Below are 20,666 nucleotides of genomic sequence, written 5' to 3' on the forward strand. Positions count from 1 at the left end.
GTCACTCAAAGTAACAACTAGAAAGAGACTCAAAAATGACCAGAAAGAGACATAGAATGACTACAGAGACACAATGAGAGGCAAAAATGCTGCGAAAAATAATAGAATCACAAAACAACGACTACATAGCGACACAAAACAACTACACATTAACCGAAAATCCACCTATGCTTCACCTTCTGATCAAACACCAGTCTTAAAAATGCCTAAAGATGTGACATGTTTTGAGTTACTGAAAGCAGCAAAACTGGACAGGAATATCTAATAGGGATATGAAGAAATAAACTGGCTAAATATTCTCTGGCCTTATTGACAGATGAAGGAAAGGTACGTCATGCCTTTCAATTCATTGAGGATACGCACATCCTTAGAAATGTTGCCAAAACAAAGAATAAAAATTGGACCCATTACATCCCACATATTCAGTGTTTACTTCCGACACTTCTCACTGTGCGAAAACAGTGAGCGTCCCGATTACACAACTCTGAAATCAGAATCAATGAAAGCAGCATTGTGAAATTCCTCTTCAGGTGACATTTAACACTGCCAGTGACGGAAAAATGGCTACATTTAAACATTTTAAAACATCCCTTTCCTTCCTTTACCACAGTCTTTCACTGGGAGTCATTCACACCGATGTGTGAAGGACATAGGGCTTTACATTACTTTCCTTAATAGAAAGAAGTCTCCAAGGGATTCACAGTTTCCCCTTTGCTTTTCTGATAATCAGTAGCAAGAGATGTCCACATTGAAAGTAGATTAGCATATGTATTCAGACAGAGGATCTGTGTATGTCTGTCTGTCTGAAAGTGGATAGTGGGAAACGTCGGCCTGACAGTTCTGGGCCACAGCCTGCAGTTTAAGCCCCATTTCCCCTCAGCCTGGAGTTTGGAAAGGTGATGTTTATCATAACAAAGCAGATGACCATTTATTTATGCAATTTGAAAGTCACTGGGTTCTGCATTACTGCTTCTCCTTGGACCCTGTCAATCGTTCTGTCTTTCTTAACTGTTCACTGCTACCACTATTTTTCAGTTTAATACAACTATATTTACAAAATACACATTATCTGCGCACAAAATCAGAACCATTACAGAATGTAAATACATGTCTAAGGCCAGACAGATAAATGGAGCTTCATCCACCTTATCTCCACCGAATCTCTGAGAGAAATGTGGCTGGATGTGGGGCTCTCGGCGCTACAGTGTCACAGCGATTCATTAAGTCTATGATTAATGTCAGTTTAGCGTTTTGAGGATGAACATAGCTGCCTCGTCTCACCAAAGGAAACCATTAATTTCCACACTGCAATTAAAGAGACAGTAGGGAATAGATTTCCATGCAAATTACACTGTGTGAGAGGGAATACGGCACTTGGCCCAACATCTACTCAAGACTTGGAAAATGCTCTATAAACTTTAAGTAAGCCATTAGAAAAATAAACATATGAGAAGAAGGATTAGGGTTCCTTTCTTACCACAGACTAAATCTTCTCTGAGTGTGTCTATATGCGGTTTTAGGATAAAGCTCAGGGTTTTGTTTTTATGCCTCGGGAAAAACAAAACAACAAGTCAAGTGGGGTAAAAGGTCTAGTGTTTTTTCCATAAATTCCTTGCGTGATCTTAAATAATAAATAAAAACTATAAGGAAGGGTTTTGAAATCCCTCCGCATTTCCATTGTTCTTTAAAACTGGCTATTGTTAACCATAATGTTTAAATAAAGGTGTGTTTATGCAACACACTGAATGTGTAGAGCAAGTGCATGAGAGAAATAAAAAGTCTGCTCTGCACATATAGCTCAGAATACCAACATTTTGTTCACTGCTGCTATGCTATTTTGGATCAGGACCAAAACAATGTGCTTTCCTCTCCTGGACAATGTAATGAGGTGGACAGTGTTATGGACGACACTGAGAACCATCTGGCCACCATGTATCAGTGTCATAAAAACAGGTCTCCTCAGCCCAGCTGTGAAAATGCAAACGGGGAATATCACACCTAATGTGTATGACACCCAGTCAGCTTGGTCCTTCTTGACAACATTCATAAGTCTCCAATTTATTGTATTACTACATTCAAGTTAAATCCATATGTTGATTTCATTAACTTTACAACTAAAGACATTTGACAATCTGGTCTGGTTTATTTTGACAAAGAGATCTACCTCAAAGAGAAAGCACGTGGCTTGGTACGCAGCTTGTTACGAAATATGGTGAACATTTTTTTTTTTAATGATAAATGTATTTGTAGAGAACCTCGGAGCCCTGTTGACAAACTTGTTGATGTAATACACGGTGGTCTCACACTCAGGTTTCCAAAGAATTACAGCTAGGAGCGACCAGCGATCAGTCACAGTGCGTATCACACATACACACCAAACAGACCACACATTAGTTAACTGCCGCATATAAAAGATACATGGAATTTTTCCAGACCATAATGTCCACTTGTGCGTTACCATCATGCACAACAGAGGTTATGTGAGAGTGCAACCTGAGCCTCAAGTGGCATCTACCCAAATCCCGCAGCTGCCCCCCATGGGCCACATCACACAGGCCAAATATTTCCCCTCGGCAAAACAGAAACAATGATCTGGCACTCTGCCTAATTTTAACTGCATCCCCCGCCAAGTGACCAATATATAGAAGGCATTTCAAATAACATTCTGGAGACACCGGCTGGGAGGCAGCTCGCAGACACCTGTGGCTGTCAGTCCTGTTCACAGAGTCGAGGCGGGAGCAGGGCCATGCAACAAGGACACAGAGCAGGATCAACTCACAGGGAGCATTTCATGATGTGCCAGACATTAGCGCAGCACTGTTTCAACCTCAGTACAGAGATGTATTCAGACAGAGACTGTACAGTTTACCCTAAATAATCAAGCCTCAATACTGATTCAACTCTTAGACTCTAGAAGCCCATAAAGGCGAGCAAGAAAAAAAATAATTGTTCAATCCATTTTCCAAGCCTCATCTAAATTGATTTCTCTCTTCTTTTAAAATCCAAAGTTAAGAAGGGTATAGCATTTTAGAAACATATTTTTGCTCAAATACTTATACATTCTGACAGTAATTAATAAATGAAATGCACTGACAAAAAACATCTGGCATGTGTATCTGTAATGACTGTATTGTCCAATCAATTCATTTGGCAATGAAAATAAGAGTTAGCAACATTGGGCAGTTTCTCTTTTCAGTTGGATTATTTAAAAAAATCTAGTTTATTCTAACTTTTTTTCTTCCATTTAAGGATCAGCACCTTATCTGAATTACGGACAAGAGATCAAAACTGGCTCATGCTTACGGAAAGATATACAATTGTTTTCCGATAGAAACATTTAGGCACATTGCATCAAAAGCTGTAAAAAAAAAAAAAAGACAAATCACTTCTTACCTGCCCCTGCTGCATTGGTCATCTTATTGAACATCTGCAACACAAAAGAAATGCAAAACTATCAGTATCTGTAATATTAAGAAGGGGCTACTGATTGGCTACTTGAACATAGCTCCACTCTGAAAGATGGAAAAAGCAGGTCACATTATTCGGCTTTAACAACCATAAGAGGCACACACAGAGGATGTCTCCCTATCTTCAATAGGGCCATTGCTGATACAATGACAAAGTCAATACAGGCAATCCACAGAAGAAAAGGTGCATGATTTAGCACAGAGGCTGATGTGCTGCCTCCTACCCCCAATTATCAGTCTGAAAATGTGAAAAGAAAAGCAACACAGGGATATTTAAATGCTAAGCTAGATATTAAAGACATTTTCATTGAGGGACAAATTGTAATACTGTTACATTGAAGGTGGTGTTGTAAGGAAATATATGATACATATAAAAACTAACTGCAAACTAAGTAAAAGAAAATAGGATTCTTACATAAAACAGTGATGTCCTGGAATTAAATGGTTCATTTCCCTCCTGATCTTGCCTACCTCTCTCCTTCATTTCCCCTCTGTGCCCCACTGGTCTGATTTACGCTCTTGTTTGCTTTCCCCTCTTCCACATGTCTCCCCTGGCAGAGACTAAACGCTGCGAAACTCCCAGCCAGCCTGTTTGCAATACCGTTGACCCTCCGTCATGACAGTGAATTGGCAGTTAGCCCACATGGTGCTGATTCAGACTTCTATCAACATATCTGCAAAGGTTTTACTGGTCAGTTGGACTCCACACAATAAGTAGGTCGTGTACTGCATGTTTCATGAGGACTGCGGCCCCCCAGTGTTGTCATGGCAGCAGAAATGCTCACAGTTTTAAAGAAGCACTTGGCTGGTTGAGTAACATTGCTGTTGCTGTGGCAACAAAGATACCTGATTGGCAGGATGAAACAGGACAGGTGCTTTTGTTTGTATCCGTCTTTGTTGCAGGGTCTCTAACATTTGTTGACCTCACGGCAAAAACGGTAAGGCAAGGCAAGGCAAGTTTATTTATATAGCACCTTTCAACACAAGGCAAGGTAGTAGGACAGCAGGCACCTGCAAGTCCATTTTTGACTCATTTAGATAAAGATTTAAAGCAGGGATCTCATGACCACTACATTTCTGGAAGGTTACATTAAACCACTTTGCATGTCCATGCTGCTCCAGGGTTAAGGTTATCTTCAGGCACACAATCTCGACTGTCTCACTATGACAATACAGAGAAGCAATGAATATAGCAGCCACTGATGTATCCTTCATTATTGACTGTAAGATATAGCACAGTCTGGCACAATTTGATCACATATTTAAACATTTCTGTAACAGAGTTTAAAAGCTGGGTGCAGAAACATGGAGGGTCCTCATCTCTCTGCTTTCAAACTTTACACATGTCTTTGAAGAGAAGGACATGCAATGGACCTTATAAAATACTCTCAGAGGGCCGGCTTCAGACCCAGTTTCAGAAATAAATATGTGAAAATTAGTACTCCAAAAACCAGATGCCGGGCCCCAGTGGAGATGTGCCGATTTGACAAGGCTTCAAAGACTTGAACACATCCCTCTCTCCTTTTTTTTTTCAACAGCCAGAAGAAAGAATTTCATCCTGGCATGTTTGAGTGCTGACCCATTTTAAACACATTGCCGTACTTCAGTCCTATCGCACTCAGATGGTGGACACATGTCAAAGGTTGCAGGTCAGGAAAATTGACATCCTCCATGCAAAAGTGCAAGAGAGGGAAAACCCTGCATCGCTATCACCAACAACTATGTTTACATGGAGTGACAGGCATGTGAATGATAGCTGCCGTCCCAGCACAAATGACACCCTGCCTGAAAGTCAACAGGGCAGTAACAGGACCGGTCAGTCCCAATGACTCTCTGACAATCTCTGTCAACACAAATTTAAAGTGGGAACCCTCAACCCAAATATTTCTCTTCTCACCGATACAGCAACACAAAGAACCACTCTCGACATAAACACAACAAAAATAAAATACATTGAAGGCTGCTGCTAACTGTTTTCTTCCCTATATCGCATTATTATTTTATCAATGAAGTGACTACTAGCTTAGTCTATAACATGTTAGAAGAAACAATAAAACATACATTTTTTCATGAGCCCAATAATATGTTTTCCCACTGCCCGTCTTGTCTGACCAACACTCCAAAACTCATAGATATGTGTTTAAAATCATATTAAACAAAACAAATGCCCCTCCTTATAATTGAGAAGCTGTAAGTTGTGAATGTTCGGCATCATTGCTTGACAAATGAAAAAATGTCTAGTGTTGACAATTCAAATGTATAAGTAAAAAAGAGCTTAAAAATGAAGGATTTGAGAAATCTTTGAGAAAAACAAACACACTAGGGAACATATCTGATACAAAAAGGCTTTTATAGCATCAAATAACTTTGTCTGAGCTATTATTGAAAATACCAAGTCTCATTCACTTAATCAGATCGGCAGAGAGATCAGGTTCAGACGACATACAACTACAAACTTGAACATTTCTTATTTTGTATTTCACTGTTGGATCTTGGGGGGGGGGGGGGTCAGAGGTTGTCAGGCAGGTGCTGATAACCTATTCCAGATACTTCCATAACACATCGCTCCATTAATCCATAACTGGGTGTCCGTGCTCTGGCCTGTTTATTCTTAGACTCCAGGACTGTGATTCAATCTGTATCGCATTCTCCTTCCCTGCTGTCAGAACTTTTTATACGGACTGCGGAGCCCTTATGTAAGAGTCTTATGGGACCGAGGGGGAAGATTCTCTCTTCATGTGCAAAGCTTCTGATATAACATCTCATCTGTTTGCAAACTTTACAGGGTCAATCATAAACCAGTGGACAAACTTAAATGAAAAGTTTGACATTGTGTTACGTATATTTGCATGCTGATTGAATGTTGCTGGTTTGGTTTTGTTTCAGCTAGGCTAGCTGTTTCCCCCTCTTTCAAGTCTTTATGCTAAGCTAAGCCAACCAGCCATTAGCCTCATATTTATCTACAGATATAAGAAGGGTATTACTCTTCTCTAACTAGCTATAACTATTTGACAGAAAGCCAAAACGCATATTCCTCAAATGTCTTAACTTCAGTTTTTCTTAAGCTGATACAATCACGTTCTTCTCAATGTTCAGCCTTAAGAACACAAATGGTATCATTGGAAACATTTCTTTTTTTAAGTATTCATATATCATCATCAGATCATGCCACTGAATAACGTGTGATCTAATTGTACTCAAGGTTACACTGCAGCCAGAATACTCTCGTCTCTAAATGATGTGAACATTCCCAGCTGTCCCCGAGTCACATTTTAACCTTAGCTGCTGTCATTTTCAAGAGATAGTTATGGGTTCCATAAAAAAAAGACAGGTGGCAACACATCTGAGAACTAAACACCATTTAATTCGAAGTACTCGGTGCTCACAGACAAAATAATCTTCTTTGACTTTCAAAGCTCAGCTCTGTCTCACCCTATAGCCTTCAGTTTGATCTTACCTATTGCAGTCTTCAAAGCATTATGGATTTAGTATAACAAAAACAAAACCTTAGGGGACCAAAATCCTATTGAAGTGAGATTGGAAAGTGTAGCAGATTGGGGCTGAATCACTACAGTTACTGTATAAGCAGCTTGTTCCCCAACACATTGCCGCAGAGAGCCATTACGAAAGCATAAAGCACAAGCTGAAAGGCTCTGAATTTAAACCCGCCCTGCATTCTGCAAATCTCTCAGTTGTCTGTTTCTCTTAGGGCAGCTGAATAGGGACATTTTTATACTTTGTCCGGCACAAGTGAGTCCTGCTTGTTGAAGAATGGCTTAGCTGACCTTATGCCCAATGCAAACCTCAAATATTTACAGATGTAGAGGAAAGAGCATCTGCACAAAAGAACCTGCCAGAAATTCTCCTGACGGGTGGTGGACTTATCTTTTCAACGCTATCCACTTAAGCAATTCTGTGATTTTTGTCTTCCTCTGTCAACACAGGGATCAAGATATAGACGTCTGATATGTGATTGTGAAATGTAGGAGGGTGATTTCATTCATAAGGGAAATTAATAATAAAGTGTAGATAAGAATTTTCTAAATGGAGAAATTATTCTTCTGTCATTTCGTTTTTTAACCTCAGTTTAAAAAAACAACAACCTCATAACAATACAGGTTTATACCTACACTAAACATAAACTAAAACTGTTGATCAATACAGGTCAAACTGAGTTTCATTTGATTATTTTCAGAAAAAGTAATCTAGGAGTAAACATTTTAGATAGTGCTAATTTAGGAAGGACACAAAGTGAACATTTTCCATCGACGGACAGACAAGAACTTTGAAATGGCTGGGGTAAATACTTTGTGCTTCGCAGGAAGTCAACAGGTCATAGCAGTCACCCAAAAAACGCTAAAGCCAGATTTGAGTATAAGAAAGGAAAAAGAAAACATGTGCAACCAGTTTTGAAGTTAGACACAAAGGAATTTAAGGTTCACATCCTTAAAGACGATAACCAGACAACAGAACTGCTTGTATAAACTTGGCATGTTCTGTCCTACAGACTACCTGCACTGTACGATTTATTTTTGACGCTTGCAGGAAGCTGCTTTACTCAGAGGAACTTACCGTCTTCTTGGTGGACGCTCTTGTTGCTATCAAGGCGCTGCGAGGAGCAGAAGACCTGCAGTCGCTCGGACATTCCCCTCTGTCTGGTCTTTGCAGAAGTTGGTCGTTCAGGGCTTGGTTTAACGTGGACTTTGAGACAGCACCCCACTGCAACAACATCACAACAACAATCAGGACAGGGTCCGTCTCTCTCCCCCCGAACGGACCGGGACAGGATAGTCTCAACGGTGGCCCGGGGGAAAGAAAACAAGAGGCTGAGGTCAACTGCTGGGGAAGTGAAATCTCCACTCTCAATTCAGGTCTGCAGCGGCACACAAAGGAGCCTGTATGTGCGGATCTTCTTTTGAGAGGACAGGGATTATGACCTTGTCAAATATCCCAGTAAAGATGTCTTGTCTCACCCAGTCGCCTGTCATTAGTTAAAGCAAGTAATGGTGAATGCCTGGGATGGTTATGCCGATGCCTGGGAGGCATGTGAGCCTCTCTCAACCATTCCTAATGGACCAAATCATACAAACTCCCTTCAATACAATAGCTCCTCTGTGCGGTACATACATATGGACCCCGAAAGACCACTTTTGTTCCCAAATGCTAACTCTAGTGGGATATTTCCTGAAACATGCCACCATGAGAAGAGCCCCTTTTAGAAACAGAATTGCGCGGTCCCAGTCGCAACCTCAAAAGCACAATAGCTGTCTGTTCCTGCCGCACCATTCTGACCCGGCTAAAGCACTGTACGCTCCAGTATCACATCTAAAGGCTGCGGACCTACATCATAAAACAGACTCAAGTCAGAAGGTCCCTATGAGATGGTCTTCACAAAGCCCATAGTGTTGCAGAGAGCCTGTATCTCACAAGTCACAGACACAGTAACGACTCACTAGAGATCTACACACTGACTCCCCTTTCACCCACTGGGTTTATGGCTCACCGCTGGTTGATTTGACTAAATCTAAACCTAATGTGGAACACTTAAAAAAACTCAGCAGGACATCAATTCTGATGAACACCTGTTGCTTACAGGTCCGAATAATGCATCAGGATTTTCTCACCACAGGGCAAAGAGAATTGATTTAGCGAAGTTTACAAGCATGACCAAGTATGCAGCATACGCTTCACAGGAATGTGTACAGTACCAACCGTGACAGTGGACATACCATAAGCTACTGCAGTGAAATCTACATGCTGTTTTACATCGCTGCCTACATACTGTTCATTCTGAGTTTATATAAGTATAAGGGACACAATTCTTGTCATACCCTTGGAAGGTATTGTGATGCCTGGGTGTGAACACACTCTCACCTGTTTCTTGCGGGTGGTGCAGGGTGTGTCGGAGGGGGAGGAGTTTGCACTCAGAGCCTCCTCTATGTCTAGATTAAGCTGGTCCAGTTTCCTCATCAGCTGGCTCATTGACTCCGACCAGGGAGACTTGACCTGCGCAGACTCCTGTGGGATATCAGAGAGCCATGTTTGAGTGAAGACAAGCTACTGCCGCAATTAGATTACTAAGTCAAATATTGAGCCAAAAGCATCAGAAGCACTACCATCATTATGTATACCTTATTTGTTTTCAAAATGTGTGTATTTAAAACCCAATTACTTAGTCTAGTTTAATATTGTTTTGTTTCCGGTTATTCCACATTGGCGCATTTAAAACATAGATGTAACTACATTTTTAAGACTTTTCCCCCCTTGCCTAAATGTATCTAATTCTATCTGATCAGATATTAACACCATTTCTATTAACGTTTTTCGATTTCTCTCCCTTATGTCAGGATTTTTGCGTCACAGAAGGTTCCATTTAGAGGATTAATTAAAAGAAAAATGATTACCTCATTTAATACAAATGTTTTAAGTAGCCAGGCTAAACACTCACCACTTTCAGGCATTCATTTGAGATGAATGTCAAGTTGAGTCACTGACACTTCATCAAACTTGCTTGGTATCTTAATTATATGCTTCAGCTAAACTTAATCAAAATCAGGAATTCATTTCTCCATCTTACTTTTAGACTCGCAGTAAAAGTAATTGAATTCAGTTGGAAATCGGGTTCATTAGTTAGTCCAGTAATTACCTGTCACCCTTGCCAGACTTATTTAACACATGAGAGCTTCCCAGTAAGGTGAGAGCAATGTGTTGATTTAACACACTGCCCTAAACTCAAGAAGAGTTACAGGCAAAGTCAAGTCAAAAAAGTATCTTGTAAATTGCAGTGAGCTTCACTGCTGCCACACATGGAAATGTGATCCCCTCTGCCGTGTCTCAGGGTGAAAGTGCAAAAGAGGAGGGCTGCAGACATGTGTGCCATACAGAGCACGATGGAATTCCCTGCACGGGCTTTCACTGCTCCCCAGACACACTGTGTATAAATAGACCGTCCTCACACAGACAGTAGCAGTGTCTGAGGATCGGGAGGTCGAGCCTCATAAATCAGCAGGAAACACCTCGGTCACCAAAGCATAAATTAACATTGTTAGACCTGGAGAGGGTCACCGGCTGCATGCTCTTCGACAGCATCAGCGTGGACACTTTTCAAGAATATCAATTAAATTACAGAAACGTTTTAAAGGGTGAGTTTTCAGCAGAATGTCTCTTGTGGATCATTTCAAAGTTTTTGACACAGTAACAGTATCAAGTATTTTTTAGGAAACCCCTCCTTGAATGTGGTTGCTGCAATAAGTCTGGTGGGATGGATGCCAGTAATGAGGATCAACTGAGAAATGTGGCCAATAGTTTGCTTTACTTTGAGCTCCCCAGTTTAGCATTGAATTGCAGTCTATCAGAATACATGGTTATATATAATCAATCAATGAAGACATCATTTTTAGATAATATTATATATTTTTTTATTAGAGCTGTATTCTACTTTATTGTGTTTCATTAGCTGTTTATACACCAGCCAGCAGCACTGGAGCTCATTTGTATATCTGTTTACAATGACATTTCAGGGTCTTATAAACCAGTTGTAAAATGTTTACAGTATATACTCATATCAATTCTAAAAAGAGAAACTGAAGGATACTCAATGGTGAAGTAAAGGAGATGTGTTTAGATTAGCAGGGTTATAAACTAGTAGATAGAATCAGTATCTTGTCCCGAAAATACATTTTGTGTTAAAAGCCAAAATCTAAAATATGACAGTCCTCACAAAAGGAATCCAGCAGAGTAAATGATTCAACATGCGGGGGAAATCCCAAAGATCACTTGAATTATTTTGGTTTGAAAACAGTGTGAGATTACAGCATGTGATAACCCCAACTCCAGACGTACACAATCAATGTTCCTTTAATGTGGATGGCCCTTTACACGGCCAGTTAAAATTCCTTTCCTGGAATTCAAACCAAATACTGTGATGAATTACTACCGGCCATGTCCTAAATCAAGTCATTATTCCTTTATAACATCAAGCCCTGCAATGCACAATCATTTCATTGAAGGGGCTTGTCAATAATGTTCTGATAGGAAGCCACAATGTCCTGTATAGGGCTTGGTTCCTGTCTGAAGGGCTTTGATAGACTTTTAAAAACAAGTATGACACTTGTTTTCACATTTCTCTTGGATTCACTGGGGAGCTAAATAAAAGCTGGAGAAAGTTCAGTCCAAATGACGAAAGGCCAACCTTATCACATTTTGGATATTTGTTAAAATACTATTCACTAAGAAATTGATAGTTTGGTTACTCACATTTTGTTAATGTCATGATTTAACTATGTCAGTTATATTCCTTTCTACTGTTGTCAGAATGAATATCATTCATCATGAAGCAATACATCTGAATTGGAATGACAAAAGTAGACATTGAGAAAAAACTATTATATGTGGTATTACACCTAAATTGTGAGGAATTAAGGGACCAGACGGTCCATTCCTCTGCTGCCCACCCAGAGTCAGCTGACTGAGAGAAAGTCTTTTTTCCCACTCAATCCCTCAGGAATGACCTAAATCTGGCCAATCCCCTGTTGACCTCTAAGGACCTGAAGGGTCACCTGGGGTCACTGAAAAGGAAAAAGTAAAGCCTCTCTTCTCTGCTATGCCTGCAATGCACCGTTGCTGACCAGGGAATATAAGAACAGTTGGACATGGGGATCAGTATGTTTAGACAGCTCAATCCTCTGTCGGCTCAAACAAATAAAAGCCCTTCACACACTTTGTTCAAAAGACTGACCAGTTACTAAATTGGGTATATCGACCAAACAGTTACCCTGTGATTGGAGAGACAGAATAATGTAGATTAACCGTTACTAACGTGTTTCCTCTCTATGTGAGCCAGACTTCTTCCAAGAAATACACACCGATTCCCAGAAAATCCTCCCTCACACTTTATAGTTTCTGTTTCCATATTTCTAAGATATTCTTCAGCGAGCATCTGAGTGTCATCACAGATTAATCACCAGGCTTCTCTTATTCTATTTATGGAATCAGAGACATACAAGCAGAGGGGACTTTGGTGAGATTTTAAGATTTTAAGACTTCCTCTAATAAGTAATTACATTTGGTTATGTGAATAAAAAAAAAAGTACTGTTAGGAAATGAAAATGTGTGTTAACTTGGAAAAACAACTGTGTGTCAAGTGTGACAAAAGTATGGTTATATGGTTATTTATAACAAATTGATCAGGAACAGTTAAATCCATGGCTGTACTCTGGGTGGGGCTGTGGCTAGGTGGATAGAGTGCTGGACTTCGAATCAGGGGGGTAGCAGTCTGGCAGTCAGCATGCCGTTGTGTCCCTGGGCAAGACACTTCACTCCAAATTGCTTCCTGTGGGGATTGCCCACAGTATTGAATATGTAAGTCGCTTGGATAAAAGCGTCTAACAAATGACATATAATGTAATGTACTCCTCTTAATTATCCTAAGATCAGTGTAACCCAGAATTGTTCTTAATACCTAAGCAGCAAAATTAAAATGAATGAGAAGCATGTGCAAATAAAACACTGAGTTCTGAACAAATCCTTATGTACACACCTCAGTGGGTGCACATTTCCTCCAAATAAGAGCAAGACAGAGGCGGACCAACTGTTCCAAGTGAGTCTATGGACATAATGTTGTACCTTGAAGATCTCGAATCAAGCTTTACTGATGATAAGAACCATGAAATTGACCTTCATCAGAAAGTATCTTTGTGCCTAAAACATGTCTTGAACTCTTTAGACGAAGAGCTAAAAGCTGATATATACGATGTGATGGCAATTCTTGATATTCTGGGCTAAAAGACGGAACACATTGTGTACAGGGAAGGAAAATGAAAGAAGCTGAATATGTTGCGAGCTGGACTTAACCCCTTGACTCAGACAAACACAAATGCAAGAAACAGATGGCTCAAGGCAGATGAGGGACACATTCATACTGTCTCTTTTCAGTGACATCCCCGCAAGGTGCTGTTCAGGAATGTGGCCACTTCTACTTAGAATGAGACAAATTCCAGAGAGGGCTTGACGCTCAAGTGAGACACTACCCTTGATTCATCTCTTGGTGCATTTCCCCTCGATCCGGCCCCGGCAATTGTGTAAAGTCCTCACACCATGGCAACTGAGCTGGTATGAGTCAATCCTTTATACATGTATTAATGTTATCTTCTGGGGACAACAACTTGTGAGCTGACTATAACTTTATCAGCACAAATTGGCCACATTGTGGAGCCCAACACAGCATCTTTGACATGGAAATGAGGAGTTAAGTGTGTGAGCTCTGGGCTCGGTGCCTAGTCTGCGCCACCCACAGAGAGTGCCAGAGATCACCATGGAGGTCTCCTCATGAAGCGGCCGGTCATGCGAAAGGGCATGGCTACCTGGCTGCTTGGAGGAATAATTTAGACACTTCATATCCTGCGATGGAAAACACAAACTGAACATAGCCACCATGTCTGTAGAGTGGGAAGGATAGGTAAAGAATTGTGTATTTTTAGGGGCATTTAGTCACAGCTGAGCTAAATGATGCAAGCAGGGGGAGTCATGAGATGAACCTCAGAGCAAACTCTATGCTTACAGTGCCCTCATATGGTTATTGTTAAAGGAATGGTATGCTCATGACACTCATTTTTTAAAAATTATCATCCGATAAAACAGACCAGTCTCTGCCAGTCTCTCTCTTTTTTTTTTTAATCCGATGACATTATCAGTGATTTTAAACTGATTATATACCGAAATAACATCAACACTGTGGGCGCCGCCATTTCCCGGACGTGACGTAATCCATGCGTTTGGTTTTCGAAGACACGTTGATCTCCATGTTATTTACTGTAGTTTCTCTATTCAAATATGCCTCACTGTATCGCGAAATATTGCCATAATTCGGATAGGAACAATCCACGGAATGCTCGGTTCCATCTGTTGCCAAAAGGTAAGCATAAGAAGTACATTCGGAGGCAGTGGCTAGCGAAATGTGGCCGGCCCGAACCGAGAGATTTACAGGCTCATGTATGCAGCGAACATTTCACATTTCCGGACGACTACTCTGAGAGTATGATCAAACATAACATGGGATTTAAAGAACAACCATTACTCAATGGAGATGCAGTACCATCGGTCTTTCTGGTGTCATCACCGACCAGGACACCAGTTCGGCCAGTAGAGAAATCGCCCTCTGCAAGTGTGAAGCGACGGAGGAGCAGAAGTAGTGCTCGGAGTAAGAATAAGGTATGTTATAGCGCATTTCCATTGCAGCGGCTAGCCCCGTTTTAACGTCCTTTAGCGTCCAGGCCAGGACAGTTTTTGGTGGCCTTTCCATATAGCGTAGTACCGGCTAGTGTGTATTTTACCCCAGTTTTTTCCGGCCCCATAAAATCGTGATTCTATGGCCAGGGACAACGAAGCTGAGTATGCTAAACTAGAGAGGGAATCGCTAGCAAGGGTGGTACTACATGCATACATATAGTATCTTATATCATCTTCCCATTATACACACATGCATTTCCAAACATTTGGACTACCTATGTTGCAAATGTATTATCTTTTCAATTTACACACGGCATCTATTGCACGTCTGTCCGTCCTGGGAGAGGGAGCCCTCCTCTGCTGCTCTCCCTGAGGTTTCTCCCATGTTCCCTTTAAACTGGGGGTTTTCTTCGGAAGTTTTTCCTTGTACGATGTGAGGGTCTAAGGACAGAGGGTGTCGTATTGTCATACTGATATGTATGGCTGAATTCCCCCATCCAATCTCTTCACATTGGTCAAAACTTGTTCCTCTGCTGACGAGTCCGAACTGAAATACTCCACCATGTTTCCGTGTGTTGACAAAGTGAACGCATGGATGACGTCACGACCATCACGTGACTACTGAAAATGGCAAACATGGCGGCGGCCAGACGGAATATACAGGTCTTGATAAAAAAGAGCTATAAAATCATTATTTACCGGGGGAATATCGCTGATTTCTTCAGGGTAATGGTTTAAACATAACGTTTCACTAAATACTGAAGTTTTGATTAATTATCTAATGAGTGGACCATTCCTTTAACAACTGCAACTGTGAGCTATTCAACTGACTTCCCTCCACAAGTTCCATCAGACTTTTCGTATTAAGAATAAAAAGATATGCATACATAAATGATAAATGTTGGTCTTTATGCTGTCAATATTTTGTCTTTTTTTATCCAAAATGTATTAACAAACTGTTGTTTTAGAATGAATCGTCTTTTTTTAGAAGACTTGCATTCAAGATTAAGTTTTGAATGTTGCTGTCAGTTAGCTTTTTTCAGATTTTTTTTTATCCTAATAAAGTATTTTTTGTGGGTATCTGATCAGATTATCTATCTTGCATCTATGTGAGTGTGTCAATATGTAGTAGCTTGTTTCACTGCCATTTCAAATTATTATTTGCGTTCTGCCTTTTGAATGAAAGTGAAGCCCTTCCTATAGATATGCCCACATCTCCGCCCACCGTATGATAGCAGAGCATGTGGAGTGACAGCATGAGAGGACTTGACCTGCCCTCCTTGGATGATATAAACAACAGGCTCCCTGGATTCCCTGCATTCTTCCACTCTTCTCCAAAACAACTCATTCAGAGCAGAGTGTCATTCTACATAAAGCTGGCATTACCTCAACATCTTTTCGACCAAAGACAGAGAAGCTAATCTCGCCTTTCCATTCACTCTGCCCTATTTACTTGTATAATAGAATGACAGTGATGTGTCATTGAATATGTTCCATCGAAAAGATATCCAAAGGCTTTAAACATATATATGAATGCTTACACAAGGCTTGAAAAGGCAATAAAAAGCAGCGATGAGGGGTTACAGGATGGCTATAACCAAGGTCAGGGAAATATATATATATTTTTTCTTATTTAACCTTTATTTAACCAGATAAAAGCATTGAGATAGAATCTCATTTGCAATGCTGACCTGGCCAAGAAGGCAGCAACGTTACACATAACACATAACACAAACATATAAAATACAGACAACATAACTAAGAAAACAAAAGACAAAAAAGCAGTCTGAAATGTGCCTTGACTTGTTGAAGATAAAAAGAGGGGCTCAGTAATGGAAGGCTACGTTCAGTGCTAATATGTCCTGCTTTGGGCTCTGTCAAAACACAGCTGCCTGTGAAGGGAGTGGAGAGAACGCAGAAGCTGTTTGCATTCCTTCTAGGTCTGCGTTTCACCAGCACCAATGTGAAGTCAGTGAACTCCTACACACTGATACCAACAATGCATTATCTCACAGTGATGTCAGCTGCTAGGAGCTGGGAATATGGGCTCTCACACTGTGTGCTCTTCCTTGAACGGACAAAAAATAAAGATAAATAATGCCGCTACAAGTTAGCCGTCTATTGCTATACACATGCTTTTAAGTGTCTTTGACTCATATCTTTTACTGTAATTTAAATTAGTGTTGGGCAACTTATGCTTCAGTCATATTTTCATTATCCTAAGTGTTCTTGTTTTTTTTAGCTTTTAGGGTTCTTTTTATAGTTCACTTGTTCAATGTGGTGTAAATACTTGTCTTTAGTATCCTTTTTTAATGCTACATTGTTTCTTAAACATACTTATTTTGTATTATCCTTACATATTTCTTTTTTTACCTACTTTTTTTCTTAGATTGATTATGTTCGCGCCACCAGATAGCAAAGCAAATTCCTTGTATGTGTAAACGCATCTGGCAATAAACTTAATCCTGATTCTTATCACAGTTTTGTATATTTTGATTTTGATTTTATTTTTGATTTTATTTTATTCCCTTAAAACAATATAGACAAAAAGTTGTAATATGTCTGTACAATGAAACTGAAATAAAATGTAAACAATAAAAGACTAATGGGCATTTATTTAGTGTGGAACACAAATTGCATATTTACATTAGAAATTAGACATGTTTCATTGTTTAGAGTTAGTTCAGTTATTTTTGTTACATTATTAATATGAACTAATTTAGAAAATTGACATATGTTACAAAGGTTTTTCATGTGCATATTTGTAATACAGACCGATGTCCATGTCAATATTTTTTACGAGTTTTTTAAAAGATATACAATAACAAAATGCAAGGGCAACAGTGTAGGATTTTAAATCAATACCAGCATACCTCCATACAGCACGTTTCCCCCTCTGCTTCATAACCCGACTTGCTGGCCGTTTGATTGATTTCTGCTCGAGCACTTGCAGTGCTTCTCCTCTTCTGTTTGTCTTTGCCTGTGCTCCTTTGTCTTTGCTGGACGAGGTATTCTCTACTCTGAGGCAGATCTGAGAACACATCATCGTCATCGCCATCATCACCATCATCATCATCATTGTGATCATCTTCTTCCAGGGAAGACTCTCCATCCTCAGAAGTCTCATTGACAAAAACATGATTGTCGGCTGCGGAGGGACAGGTGTAGTGTGAGAAGGTGATGGAGCTATGTTTGTACTTCACAATGCGTGGTGGATCCAGGAGTCTCGAGCCAGGATCAGAAAGATTCCGGGGGTCAGGGGTGGTGGAAGTGGAGTCCAGATTAATATTGGGGCAGGGGTCCTCAGGAGGAATAAATATATCGCCATTTGATATTGGCTCTAAGCTCTTAAAGTCTGTTTTTACACATCCCAACATCATGTTTAACGTCCGGCCAACATGAATCTGAACCACCTGATCCGACTTGCCTTCTGCAACAGAACCAGAAAGAAAACGGGAGTTGTCATCTAAGATTGTGGACAAAATACCTGCTTCATGCGGCTGAGATGAGTCCAGTGGACTTTGGTCCAGGGGGGCCAAAATGTGAATGACTGATTGTTCAGGCTCCTGTAAGCCCACAGCTTCCCCAAATTCAATGTTGTTATGACGGACACAAACAAAACTCTTCTTCAGCTTGTGTACGTTCTGATCCGGCTCCAACAGCAAGCTTTGGGCTTCAGGGAGACAATCGTCCCCTCTGTGGTCTACGGAGCCGTTAGCCAAGAGAGCAGAGCTTTCTGAGGTCAACTCTTTTGTTGTTGAAATGGCTGACTTTTGTATTCCTGAAGCTGTCCAAGACTGCTGTGCCTCCAGACTCACCACAGGTGGATTCTCCATTACTGTTTTCTCCTACAGTTTTTCATAATTTAAAACGTAAATCCACAGGTACTTGTGCTTGATGTATTGGATTGCCATTCTCAGCCAAGATGCTCAGTCCAACCACACAGTAGATAACCTGAAATAAACAGAAATGAAAGTATGTGAATGGAATGTGACACATCTGACAAGCACAGACAGATGTAGATTATGTCCAAGACAATATAGGCACAACAACATGGACATACATACTTCTTAGATTGTTTCCGCATGTCTCTGCGTCCTGTAATTATCAGAGTCTCCGTTCACTGCCAGAGTTTAATGTAAAGCTGCTATCTCCTGCTCTGAACACCTCTGACTAAGCGCCATTCTGCGAGAAGTTTCCTGTGAAATGTAACATCTGGCTCAGGCAGGGCTGTTCAAGTCTGGATCTGTTTCACAAACGATCGTAGTGACATCACTGCACAGAGGAATCTGATTGCTCTTCCCTAGTTGGTGATTTACTATGTACAACACCATTCATCAGTCGCTGGTGGTTAACATCCCTCTCACGCCTTCATTAGGCCATTCTTTATAACACACCTTGGACAGGTCAGAGCAACCCGAAGAGCACGCGGAAAAGCAAACAAAGCATTATTGTGCAGCTACAGATGATTATCATCTTATTTAAGCACATAGACATTCCTCAGAGGACATCTTAAGACAGGAGAACACCGAATTAAAAAGTAAACATAACCTTCACATAGGTTAACCAGTGCAATCCACATGTTTTCCCCTTGATGTTTAAACGGCAAAACACATGCTTGTATAGACGGAATCACTGAGATATTTTTAGAAAACAATGTTATTTTTAGTCTATTTCCTTGAAATGCTTAACAAAAAGTTAATTAATTTATACTAATTTACACATGAGTCTCCGCTGTTACTGTGAGAAAGCTGCAGTTGGCAGTGCATTATACAATGACCTTGAGACACACACACACACACACACACACACACACACACACACACACACACACACACACACACACACACACACACACACACACACACACACACACACACACACACACACACACCACACACACACACACACACACACACACACACACACACACACACACACACACACACACACACACACACACACACACACACACACACACACACACACACACACACACACACACACACAGGGCAGAGACGGAACATCAGACAAGAACAAAATCTAACTCTAAAGATTCTTTCATAAATGTAACAAAATGTGTACTGTATACTAAATGTACATATAAATAATAATAAAAAGTACAAATGCTGTATCACCTAGTGAATGTGAAGTGAGTCTACAAGAGATTAGGGTTCCTTCCAAGAAACCCCTCTTTTAAAAAAACACTATGCAGAGAGGGTCTCATTATTCTCAAATGAATACGGAGCAGATTTAAATGGAGAGAAGAAGTCACAGAGTGAAATGAACTGAGTATCGACTGCCAAGCCGAGACCACAACTTATTTAGGAGAGTGAAGAAATCCAGGCTAGAAGAAATTTCAACAGAAAGGTCCCCGACAAGTCTTCTCATGCAGAAACAACCAATAGTTGAACGGAAGAACAGAAAATTAGCTAAGAGAGAAATGACTAATTGTCATTTGTTTCTCCATGATAGGCAGATGTCAGTGAAATCCAAGCATACAGAAAACAAAAGACTCACCTGCTGAGTTGGGGGGAATAATTCTGTGTTGCCCAAACAGTGTCACCATGAGCATGGCAAAAACAGTGTCAGTGAAGCTTGTTCGTGTAAGAGCAAAGAGGGTTGGACAGCCCCTTGCAGAGCTACACTTATGTCCCCATAGGCCTATTCTGCGAGAAGGCAAGCTTGTCATCACAACTACCTCCCCCTCCTCTTGTGTTTCCCTGGGGGGCTGCAGGAGTGTTCGCTAACCATTCAGAATATGCGCAACAGAGCAGGGAGTATGTGTACTTGTCGGGAGATGGAAAGAGGAGGATAGACGGCTGGGGGGAGAGAAGAGGGAGGGAGAGGGTCGGTGGTGGGGGGGGGGGGCAGCAGTGGTTGGCACTGTAAAAGAACAAGGTGAAATGGGTTTCCAGCCCTTACAAACAGACCGTGGGGAATGGCTGTGCAGGAGCAAGATGAACCGCAGCA

General features: G+C 40.7%; 1 protein-coding gene across 2 annotated transcripts in view; it reads right to left on the bottom strand.

Annotated features, from left to right (window-relative positions):
- Positions 1-20,300, bottom strand: part of LOC117457232 (stAR-related lipid transfer protein 13-like) — a 62,207-nt gene extending 41,907 nt beyond the window's left edge. The window contains exons 1-5 of one of the 2 annotated variants that reach the window (XM_071205111.1): positions 20,214-20,300; positions 17,567-18,647; positions 9,342-9,485; positions 8,040-8,186; positions 3,394-3,427 (exon numbers count right to left, since the gene is read on the bottom strand). In XM_071205111.1, the coding sequence (XP_071061212.1) occupies positions 3,394-3,427; positions 8,040-8,186; positions 9,342-9,485; positions 17,567-18,529 (1,288 nt within the window). In that variant the 5' untranslated portion in view covers positions 18,530-18,647; positions 20,214-20,300. Of the gene's footprint in view, positions 1-3,393; positions 3,428-3,882; positions 3,909-8,039; positions 8,187-9,341; positions 9,486-17,566; positions 18,648-20,213 lie in introns of those variants that run through there. The other variant, XM_071205114.1, reaches the window with a different exon arrangement.
- Between the last annotated feature and the right edge of the window lie 366 nt (positions 20,301-20,666).

The sequence above is a fragment of the Pseudochaenichthys georgianus genome, chromosome 13, assembly GCF_902827115.2.
Source record: "Pseudochaenichthys georgianus chromosome 13, fPseGeo1.2, whole genome shotgun sequence".
NCBI classification, from domain to species: domain Eukaryota; kingdom Metazoa; phylum Chordata; class Actinopteri; order Perciformes; family Channichthyidae; genus Pseudochaenichthys; species Pseudochaenichthys georgianus.